At 35.6% G+C, this 11,843-nt stretch overlaps 1 protein-coding gene across 1 annotated transcript; it reads left to right on the top strand.

Annotated features, from left to right (window-relative positions):
* The first annotated feature begins 148 nt into the window (after nucleotides 1-148).
* On the top strand, nucleotides 149-10,936 carry l(2)k10201 (lethal (2) k10201). The gene is made up of 4 exons (XM_067116655.1): nucleotides 149-314; nucleotides 3,653-3,807; nucleotides 5,407-5,608; nucleotides 8,866-10,936. The coding sequence occupies exons 2-4, from the start codon at nucleotides 3,659-3,661 to the stop codon at nucleotides 9,316-9,318; spliced, it is 804 nt and encodes a 267-aa protein (XP_066972756.1). The 5' UTR covers nucleotides 149-314; nucleotides 3,653-3,658; the 3' UTR covers nucleotides 9,319-10,936.
* Nucleotides 10,937-11,843: the final 907 nt, after the last annotated feature.

Here is an 11,843-nt window from a genome sequence, read left to right on the forward strand (position 1 = left end):
GAAAAGACAAAAGAAATATATCACGTGTAGAGAAAACGACAAAAGAAAATAAAAGGGAATATTGCAAGCACCAAACCAGCAACTGAGGCGCCGTTGGAAAGGCTAGGTCTCAACCCTAACCTGAACGGAACCGAGAATTGTTTACATTCTGCCTGAGTGAGGCTGCCCTACCAAGATTACCCATTTACCCTTGTGACGAGTCCGAAAACGTTTATCTCTAGAGGGGTTTTCGATCTTGTTCCCTTGAATTATTTCTCTCTTTTGAGTGTAGAGAGTATGTGGTTGATTTGTGTATAAGATCAGTTGTTAGTTATGTAAGTATGATTAATGATACGCTAATAATAGTTTACTATTTTTCACCTTCCTTAGAAATTCGTCGTGAAAGTACTTCAAGCAGAAGTGGGTAGCGGACAGGGAGTTTACACATAGGTAGTAGGTTACTGATTACGAAAGAATATTGAAGTAGGTAGTTGATTATATGTCACGTAATCTTTCCTAAACTGTTTAATGGGAGCAAACTTAAACTGTGTAAATAGTAAAATCTGGCCGACAGTCATACAGAGGTTGACAAGCGCCTAGCCCAGTGACGTCGGCTCATCCTAATAGGCTAAAATACTTACTATGATAAGTTTATGCTGTATCTCTTTATTATAGCCAAGGATAACCCTGGGATGGTAAAGGGGTAATTCTAAGCCGTAGTTCCGCGGTGTGCTAGACTATGGCAATTGACGTTTTCCTATGTTATTTTACTTGCTTTACAAGAATTTAAAGTAATATTTTGTCGGCCGGCAGTAACTAAACTGTAATTGACCTATGAAGACCACACGATACTGACGGGGTAGATCTAAGCCAGCATTCCATGGTGAACCCCCACCCCCTCCATAGCTAATACGACAAAATTGTTACCAGTAAACACCTCAAAACATACCAACCTAACGTACCCTAGGGGTGTTTACTGGTTACAATTTTGCTGTATCAGCTATGGAGGGGGGTGGGTGGCTCGCCGCAGAATGCCGCCCTAGATGTACTGGTAAAGGTGCAGAAAAGTTGTGTGCTAGGCTGCTTTGCTAATTTAAATTATAAAAAAAGTCTTCTCCTTAGGGTGTTAGTGCATCAGTGCTCCGTCATGTGGTGTACTGTAGACATTACTAAAAGGTGTTTGCAGCATCCCTTTAGCCCCTGGCTGCTCCTACTTTTTATCCATTGCTTCTATTCCTGCTTCCTTTCATAAATTTTGTGCAACTGTGGTGTTGTTTCCCAGTTCCACCTTTAGGTCCTTGTGCTTCATCTCCTTTACTTTCTGGATTTTAACCTTTGCAGAACAGTGGTGCTAGCATGTGCAGACCTCAGGAATTCCAGATAACTATATAAAGCATCCCTTTTTTTTTTTACTGTTTGGTTGGAATGACACCAACAGGGTAATGCTACTGATCCTAGGCCATTCTGCATTCATGACCATGGGAAATGAACTTTTATTTTATTTAGAGGTGGTGTTAAGGAAATATAGCCTTGATCTGTCGTTCTGCAGACTACCCTCTGGCCCTCTTTATCTTACAGTCCAACTACACCAACTCTCTTTTTTCACTGTGTTAATTAATGAATAACCAAAAGTGTACCAGTGCTTTGCTTGACAGCCTAAATTTCATAAATCAGATCCAAAATCAGCTTTTTTGGCATATTTATCTGCAGCTGTAAAGCAAATTGATAAATTTTTACTTCAAACCAAAATTGTATTATGGATTTGAAAATATGGTTTTTTTGTGTTTTAGTGTGTGCTTTGAACATTTCTGACAATTCTGGTAAGCATATCAGCTTGCAAGACATTGGATACCCTTGTATATCCTACAGTTATGGGGGACCATAGTGGGAAACCATGATTTTTGGGTTGGAAAAGCACAAAATGAGTGAAATATAGGGATGTATTCTAATCTAACCTAATTGATGGCACTGGGTCCTTACCTGCCAGGAAACTTGGAACCCCCTCACCTTAACCTAGGGCAGTATAAATTAAAATAACTAATAGAGTTGCAACCTAACCCAGCCTAGGATGCCAGGCCCTTACTTGGCTGCAGGCTTTGGAATCCCCCCCACCCACCCAATCTAATCTAGGACATTGTAAATTAAAATCAATAATAATAGGGTTACAGTCTAACCTAAACACACCCCAGTCTAACCTAACTTAAAAACTATTTTGCTAATTTTGTGATCAAAATGAACTACACAAATGTTCATAAAACATACTGAAATATTTTTCAATGCAGCCAAAATAATTCGAGGGCCATTGATATGTTTGCACCAAAGGAGCCATGACTAAGAGCTGAAACTAGGTTTTTCAAGCAAAGCCAGGATTTCCAAAATCTCACTTGCTTGGTGAAACTTAAAACAAAAGAATCAATCAAGTTTCAGCATTGTTCATGTACCCACATTTCTAGATTAAAATAACTAAAGATTAAAAATATGCAAACAGCATTACCTACAATGCTGTGGTACAAAAAAAAAAATTCTGATTGGGAGCCTCATTCACATGAACATTGAAATGTAGATAAAGAACTTTGAAAAAGTCAGAATTGGTAATAATATTTACAGGTAAATACCTTAACAACAGTAAACTTGTGATAGATTTTAGCATGCTTTTTGTCTTCAACATATTAAAGAGACTTAAGAACTAAATGAAACTTTGATATTGAGAACTGGCATATAAGTAAGAGAAAACTATTCTGCACTGTTAAGTCAGGATTTCTATGTCTTATGAAATGTGGTTTTTCTGACCTTAACTTAACCTGACCTAGGTGTCTGGCTTTTATATAGCCATGTTATGGTAAATCTTCCTCCCCCTCAGATTCCCCTTAACCTCATGGTAAAAGTGTATTATTTGTTTTTACAGGATCACATCCTAACCTAACACAGCATAGTTTGATTGATACTAACGGAAATAATCAATAGTCTCTTCCATTTAAAGTCCAGGTTTCAATAATTTACCTCAAAATAATATTTAAGTCCTCCTCAGTTTTGTTTCCAACATAGTAGACTGAGGCAGAGTACTCATCTTTCCTTAGGTGGTCATATCAATAAGATCGCTTCTCTATGCTTTGGTGACCTTCCTCTTTACAGTAGTTAGATACTGTATTCAGTTTTAATAAGGAAATATGATACTGTACCATAGTTTATGTCTGGAAATGAGGATGCAGCAATTGTTTTTATTTGAATTTCATGTTTTGTAGAATATAAACCATTGCTTTATTCTGAAGTCCGTGCTCCATGCCCCTTACTTGATGTAGCAAGTCTTTTGAACTGATTGTTCAAAAATGAAGGCATACACAGCTTTAGGGCCATTTTTTACCATAGAATTACAAATACTATTTTCATATGAAAGTAGGTTGGTTTATTTTGCTAATCCCAAAGTAACAGCTGTTGCAAGGCCAGTGTTTGTAATTCACAAAGCATTGTTTATTCTAAATATTTTTGTTTTTATATCAGGTAAAAGTAGCCATTTTAAGACTAGCTTATTTTGTCATTAAGTGAACAGCAGTCATTTATAAACACATCATGTGGACAAATACTATATTGTATTGTAAATTTGAATAAATGTAGTAACTAGACTTAGTATTTTTGAACACGTACATCAAGTAACCTTCATCTTCTCTTGTTTCAGATCAAAATGACTGATCCATGGGACTACATAACCTCTTTAGGCATAAAGCACTTCAATTGGAAAGATTCTTTCTATGCAGAAGGGAATAAGATATGCCACTTCTTAGAGAAAGTGCCATGTGTTGACCTCGATGACGAAAATGTATTACATGAAGAGTATGTATTGAATCTGGTTTGGTTTTAACACAAATCACATCCGTTTAAATATGCCTGATCTTTCAGTGTAGCAGCTCAGACAAACACCACGGAAACAGAAAGAACACTTGGGTTAATCACTTCAAGTGGGGGTTTTCAGATTGATTGCTAATAGTACTGACCAGTTATCAGGACATGAGTTCTACGCATTACGTATTCTGGAACCAGAACCCAGTGATCTGAAAAGACAGGGTTTCATGGATAGTTGTTGGCTTCCTCTCCTGCTTCCCTCCCCTTACCCAATCTCTGATTGCATCAGTTTTGAGGATCTACCACTTACTCCACTGCTTGATAATTTTTTTCATCTTTCAAGGTTAGGCTGTCCCTGACCTTCCCCTTATGCCTCTTTGAGTAGGGCCCATTTCAGATAACCTCCATGTGACCAGTTATCATGTTTGGGAGTCAGGATTGCCTTTTTCTTGTGAAGGATCATAGTTTCCTGCAAGATCCCTCATTGCATTGCAAATCTCAGCTCAGACATGAATGGGAAAAGGAAAGGGTAGGGTTTTTTGGGAACGGGATAGCAAAGATAATTTCGCAAATAGTTTTTCTTCTGCCAGGACTTACTTCTTGCCTTCTTCCCCTCACGTCATTCTATGATCGATCCGGGATGGGTCAGCTCAACCTATGGATAGATTATAGTACAGTGTCTGGAATGGGAATGAACCTCTTGGCCTTTAGGACTCCATTCTAAGGATCCAGCCCTCACTTTCCCATAATCTGTTTGACATTCAAGAAGTGAAGGCAGAGGTCAAGATCACTCACCTCTTTCTCATTCATTTGACTGATGTTCAGTCTTCATTGTGCATCAGAAGTACTTGCATGCTTTCCCCCTCCTCTTCAACAGTAATGTCAACCTCTCTCTCCTGCTGTGGAGTGATTGAGACTTAACCCTTAAGTAGTTAGCTAGTGGGCATGAATGATCATAATGGGTTTGTAATTCAAGAACACTAACAGATTTTTGAACAGTTAAAAAAAATTTTTATTTGCTGTTGATTTTAGTTATATGTAATTTTGCTCCTATCATCTCTCACTTATTTTTTGTGTGGCCATTCTGGTCTGATAAAGCTTATTTGTGGCCTTTTAGCTTATTCCATCAAAATGTTTACAGAAATTAAGTTACTAATCAAGTGGATATTTACATAGTTCCCTTGGGTATAAAATCTTTGTAATGAATATAAACACTTTAAAAATACTTAAAGGATAAAAATCTTTGACTTTTACTCAAAGGGATCCTGGTGATGAACATCACTAGTTTCCAGGCAAAATAAAGATATGAGACAGGTTTTACCACTTCTTTTGCTAAAACTTTATCACTTTCTGCCTTGCCATGTATACCAGGCTTTAGTAAAAGTAGGTTTGTCTATAAAATAAAGTTTTGAAATATTGAATATTTTTTATGCTAAATTCCAAAATATGGTGAATTAAAAGAAAGGTTTTTTGTATTGAGTAATATTTGATTTCACTAAGGTTTTTTCTAAATCATCTTTTACTAATGGATATTTCAGGTATTTTATGGGGAATGTTTTATAAGAGTGAAAGATTGTTTTATTTTTTCAGTTATGGTCCAATAATATGCAGCATACCCCAGTGCAAGCAGTCTTTCGACACAGTGGCAGAACATGCTGCTCATCAGCGTATTTGCCATAGTTTTATGTGCTCTTCATGTCACAACTCTTTCCCCACTGACCATCTCTTGGATCTTCATCTTCAAGAAGTGCATGATTCTTACTTTTTTGTTATGGCACAAAAGAAACCAATGGTATGTTAGAATTTTGTTTGTACTGTACTGGAATAATATGTTATGCAAAGTGGGTAGTGAACAAGTTTGTATTAAAATTTTTTACAGGTTATTGTATGATATAGCAATCTTTAGAACTTGTTTAAGCATATGGAACAGTTTCATGATGAATGTTGTAAGGGAGCAGCATCATCTGATGCAGTCATTTCAGCAGTGGTAGAAGGTAGTCATATTATGAAGGTGCCACCTGGATTCTCATGTCACCTTCTCCAGTTTTCTTATAAACTGTATGTAAGGCAGCACGATTTGCTGGACTGGAGGAGGCAATTCACTTTAATGGGTTTGTATGAAAACACTTGTTTTGCATTATACAGTAAACTCCTTTGTCTCTGGTATTTAAACAACTGGAACTCTCAAGCATCGACACAGTTTTTCTCCAAGTCACTAAAACTAGTATTATCAAGAGAGAGAGAAAAGCTTTGCCTTTAAGAAAAAAAAAATCCTAATAAATTTTCTTGCAGCCTTTCCATGGATCTTTCTTTTGAACATGAACAGAACCATTGTAGGCCCTAATTGGTAATCAGCCAAATCTACTACCCTTTTTGTGTGTTATATAGATTAAGCTGTCATTTTGTGTACATGGCCTCTCACTCGTCTTTATTTTCCATCTTGCTCTTTCTAATGATTTCAGTTTTTGTCTGAAGTTCATAGGTAAAAGGTACAAAAATTTTTTTTTTTATCATAGCACAAATATGTCTTGACATGGAGAAGGAAATCGTTGAGCAGCTTGAAAAGGGGTAAAGCAGGCTTAAATTAATGAGAGCCTTTAATGTGGGTTCAATCATTTACAACATTAAACCATAAGGCCATAAACTTTGTGAAATAGTTAAATCATCAGAAAGAAAAAGCATAGTGGAATATCGTCACAATGAATAGCTTACAATGAAATGGTCAGAGGGGGCCAGTATTAGTGGCCCTTTAATTCAAGAGAAAAACTGTGAATTTACCAAAAGATTGAAAATAAAAGATGTTGGGAAGTTTTCTGATGGATGGTTGTTTCATTTCAAAAGGTATCGTGGCATTTGGAAATTGGATATCTGGTGAAACGAAGTCATTTGACAGCCATCATCTGATGAATTTTTCAAGGATAATGTTGGACAACTCAGTGAACTTGGCCTGTTTAATAAATCAAGGTGACATAGGGTTTGAGTCTCTGTAGGGTCTAGCAGGGAACATCCAGACTTTTGCCTTGCCAGACTTTAACGAACAACCTTCATTGATCCAAATGGAGCTGATTTCGTAGCTGTTGCAACAAGCGGGTTATGAGTTAAATCAACTCCTCTGTTTCAGTAATTAGGGTACTTTCTCATGTTTCTCCATACTTACAAGGTCGATCCAGCATTTTGAGGAGTTTCCTCAAAGGTTGGTAAAACCTCAAACTGGGCCCTGTTAGGAGTCTTCTTTGCTAGATTCATACTGAAGACTTGGATTTTTTTAAAGTTGGTGAGCATGCTTTTTTAGGTAAGGGTGTATACAGAGGAGGATGGTTGCCATTTGGTTTGCCATTCTTTCCTGACTGTAGCAAAAAACCTTACTGCTATACATTGTGCCATTCTTTCCTTTGCTCTTGTACTTATTAATGATGACATACTGCTCTGTCTAGTGAGAGCTGTGTGGCACTGTCTGTGAAGAACCATCCCTAGAGGTAACACCTCTAGGCTTTTTCTGTTTGAAGATCAGTGGAAGAGCAGGTATCTAAGAACACTTTCATATTGGTTAAAATAGGTCCCTTATTGTTGCTATAGGGAGAAGAGACCTCTCCATCTTCAGTTTTAAAAGCAGCTACCTGTAGGGTGAGTCTACTGTCACAAATTTGTTCTTGAGGGATGTTAAACATAAATGATTAGGTGTGTTCTTTTTGGGACCGATAGTTGCAGCAGGCTAAGTTTTATCTGTAGAAGATGTTGTTGGGGAGTCATCATCTTTTATTTCCTCATAACCCTTAATGGATGGGAATCCTCGTATGATTATCTATAGCAGGTTTTGGGTGATGGATGGGAATCCTCATATGAGTACTCATATTTTGCTCCATACTGTTTGAATGAATTTAGTGGGAAAGATGTTCATAGCACTTCAGTGGTCCATAAATGACTTATGGCAACTATAATATTCGGCACAGGAGAGACATCAATCTGTGTGCCTTGAGACTTGATTGGGGAATGTATTGCACCTCTCTATCCCATGATGTCTTTTTATTTATTTGCTCGTAAATATACCCAGGTTTGCTGTTGGTTTTAGTTCTTATCTTTTATGATGGTATGTCAACTATAATTGTAATTTCGCAAAGAAAATTGCAAAGAAATATTAGAAAAACATGTATACCTCACAAAAAGTTACTGCATCTCCCCATCTCAGTAAATCTCGTAAATATTGTACAACAAATATACTCAGAATTTGTCACCGATTTTAGTTCTAATCTGTTATGATATTGTGTGAGCTGTAATTATAATTTTACAAAATAAAACAAATTATTAGAAAAAACATGCATAACTTGGTAAAATTAACATATTTTTATGAGTGTTTTGTAAAAGAAGCCCCACATAGGGTTGTAAATAGTCACTTTCAACTTCCCGTGGAAGGTAGGGAAATATTTTTATAATTTTTCTTCTTACACCATGTGCATTTGCATATCTTCCTCTTTCCATTGATGTGTTTTTTTTCCTTAAATTGGCCAACCTTAAAGTTTGCCCAGTCTTTGGATGTGCTTGATATATTTATCCCGTCCTTTAAGGGTTAATTCATCCTCATGCTATCATTTATTAAATTTAGTGACTTAATCTTCTGGGGTTAGTAGCTTGTCTCACTTGAATGGTAAGTTGTTGATATTAAATATATATTTTACCAATCATAGGACCATGTTTTACTCCATATACTAGTTAATCCTTTGAGGTATCTGAACCTTGGACTGTCTCACACAGCCCCCAAGCGTTCTTGATATGATCGACAAAGTTATAAGTAAACAAACCAATTTTTTGTAACAAAGCTTTTTTAATAAAAAAGTATTAATTATGTATTGATTTCCTGCCACAACACCCCTCAAATCTCAAGACCATGAATGAGGTAATATATGAGTGATTTGTTTGTATAGAAAAAGTTTTATGTATTAGTGCCTTCTCTTCAGGGGGTGGCTTATATCAGATGTTTTTATATCTATTAACTGGGTAATATTAATATATGCATTTTTCCAGTTATTAATGGGTGGGCCTTTTTCTCAACAGTATCGCTGCCTTTTAGAGACATGCACAGAAGTTTTTCAAGACCAGAAGGTACGTAAGGCACATTGCATAAATGTTCACAAGTTTCCTTCTGATTTCCGGTATGATCTATCGTGGAGGAAGCTTGGTAAAGTATCAAAGAATAGTAAGGGTAAGGAACAGCAGGAATTCTCATCTTCAATGGATTGTGAGGAAATGGAAACCAAAGACTCAGATGCTCAAGAGAGAAGCACATCTTTTATAAATAAGAGAGTGTCATTGCCTAGTACTCTAACATTTGGTGCTGGTATTCCTCGTGGGTTTCCTCGCCCCAGGGTTAGAAATAATAGAGGAAAAAATAGGATGCCAAATGCTTTTTATCAAAAGGGACCAAGAAAAAGAGAGGAAGGAAAAATAGATATGAAAGATGTGGAGAAAGCATTAGTTGATAATATTTCGGATATGCAGGATGAGTGAGATATCATTAATTCTGCAAGAGAAGTGAGATTTTTTTTTCTTTTATGCAGTTGGTAGAAAATGTGAAATGTATATTTTTGTGCCTTATGTTTAGGGGTGGCATTTAATCTTGATCTCAGTGATAGACAAATATACTCAGCCAAAACATTTTGAATTAAGTGATCTTGGAAATTATGTAAAAATTGTGCTGTGACAAACTCTCACTTTACACAAATTTATATGGGTCATTGTGTTCTGATAACACTGAATATATTTTTTTTTACATTAAAGCTAAAGCTATAATAACTTGCATGGAAGAAGAAAGCTCTGTATGGTCTGGAAAACCATTGTCATTATAATTTGGCTGGTGGTGCTAGCAATCATCGAACTTTTAAGTGATGGAGGTTTTTGCTGCAGAGTAATTTAATTTTTTAATGTTTCTATTAAAATTTATATCAAAAACAAAATGCAGCACATCCTTGAATTACAATGCATATTGCATATTGAAGTACACTAAGGTTATCTAAGTTATGGCTTTATTGAATGGTAAAAATTATTTCTTGTATAAAGTTAGTATCCATATGCAGAGGTTGGTACAATTACTTGAAATGTAACCAATTACCAGCTTTAAACAGTAATCAGTTACAGTTATTACAAAAATAATTATGATTACTCAGATTATTACTTTTTAACATTTTGTAGATGGGAATATAGAAATGATTCATGGTGTCTTTTTGTTGGATAAATACTGTGTATAGAATTGTGTTATATAACTTCTTGCTATTTAAACTTGTGAATATGTAACATAGAATTATTTTTTTAATGTGTTCTTGGCATAGTAAAATTTACAGAGGCGTTTCGTAGCAATTACATGAATGAATAAACATTTATAAACCTAATATCAAAGTCCTAATTCAGTGCAGTTTGTCAGTGATGAATAGGACCTTAATCACTGACAGCCTAGGAAAAAGCTGTTTTATGTCATGCAACAAAACCTCTGTCATCACTTTGTTGACTGAATAGCATGCTACATGGTAAGGCATTTTCCTTACCAGGGAACTCTGTTAAATTTTCACCAAACTTAAAGTACTCAAGTAGAATTTGTCAAATAGTACAAAATACCCATCTCTGTTATTAACAATTCATACTATTTGGCCATTGGTCATGCAGTGTGTTAGTACCCCAGCCTAGTTCTAAGTAAGTCATTAAAGGTCTTGGTATAGAAGTTGCTAACAAAGTATAGTTAATTACTTTCAGATTTGAACAGTGAGGTGGTGTTTTTTATGTTAAAACTTTAGATATTTATTCATAAAAGAATAAAAAGTACAGTAATAGGAATTAGCAGCTCAGTTAATCATAGTAAAATTTTTACTATAAAGAATTTCAAAATGTAGCTGAAGTGCTTTGAAATGCAATTTTAATTACAAAGTACAGATAATTTTTGACCAACCTTTGGCCCTGTAAGACGTGTATTTAAACTATATGTAAATAAGAATAAGAATCTCCCATTTTTATATACAGGGGTGTATAGCAAAAATATATGATGCTTCCATCAGTCTGTATTTTCCTATGCAACAGTTTAGCAGTTGCCCTAATTAAGCAAGACTGACTTTTCTAAATTATATGCAAATTATGCTTATAGTGTCCTTTTTTGTTACCTAGTTAAATGAAAAAAGATGCTTAATTAATTTCTTGTAGATTATCTGCCTGCATACAGATTGCAAACCTACATGTATCTGCATAAAGGCAGTAACTTAAGAGTTAAATCATAAGTGGTGAGTGAAATGGTAAGGCATTAATGAAACATTTCATGATAATGGGAGCCAGAAGTCTCACTACTGAACGTTCACTTCACTCTCTGTCAATCTTCTTATCATAAGCAGATTTGGAAACTAGCAATCTTTGTCCTACCTGAATTGGATGTCATTTATATCTTTTGGTCACTACATTTTCATCTTTGTTGAAGTAATTTTTAAAGTTTACAAATTGTGTACAAGTACAAATATTATTAACCTTCAGTGTATTTATGTCTTTCAGACAATTGTGGATTGCCTTCATTGCCAAGTATTGAAATTTCTTATGAAAATGTAATGACATATTATCATTTTTGATGTAGTATTTGTAGAACCTACAGTATTTATCAAAAGTGGCAGGAAGTTATGTTCTTCAACTTTAGCCACTGCATAGATGAGAACATCTATTAAAGTTCAAGAATGTTTCTGAAGAAATAGTTCTGGGTCAGTGCAACAGAAGGCTGCAGCTTAGTTTGTACTTGTTCACAAGAGGGATGCTGCTGTATGGTTTTTCTTTGAAGATGTTACAAACAAGAGTAGATTCTCCTCAGAATGTAGATAGTAGTAGGGAAATTTTGAAGGATTTAGAAGTTGCTATTGGACCAATAACCCTATCTGAAGAAGTAAACTTGGTGAGATCATTGACTCTATTGAGAGTCCAACAGTCATGCTGTGGCAAGAAAGGCATATCTTATGATGAGGAATCTTTACTGCCAGAGAGACAGTAAGTTACATTGTACATGGGAGACTGCT

This window comes from Macrobrachium rosenbergii, chromosome 14 (assembly GCF_040412425.1).
Source record: "Macrobrachium rosenbergii isolate ZJJX-2024 chromosome 14, ASM4041242v1, whole genome shotgun sequence".
NCBI lineage: Eukaryota > Metazoa > Arthropoda > Malacostraca > Decapoda > Palaemonidae > Macrobrachium > Macrobrachium rosenbergii.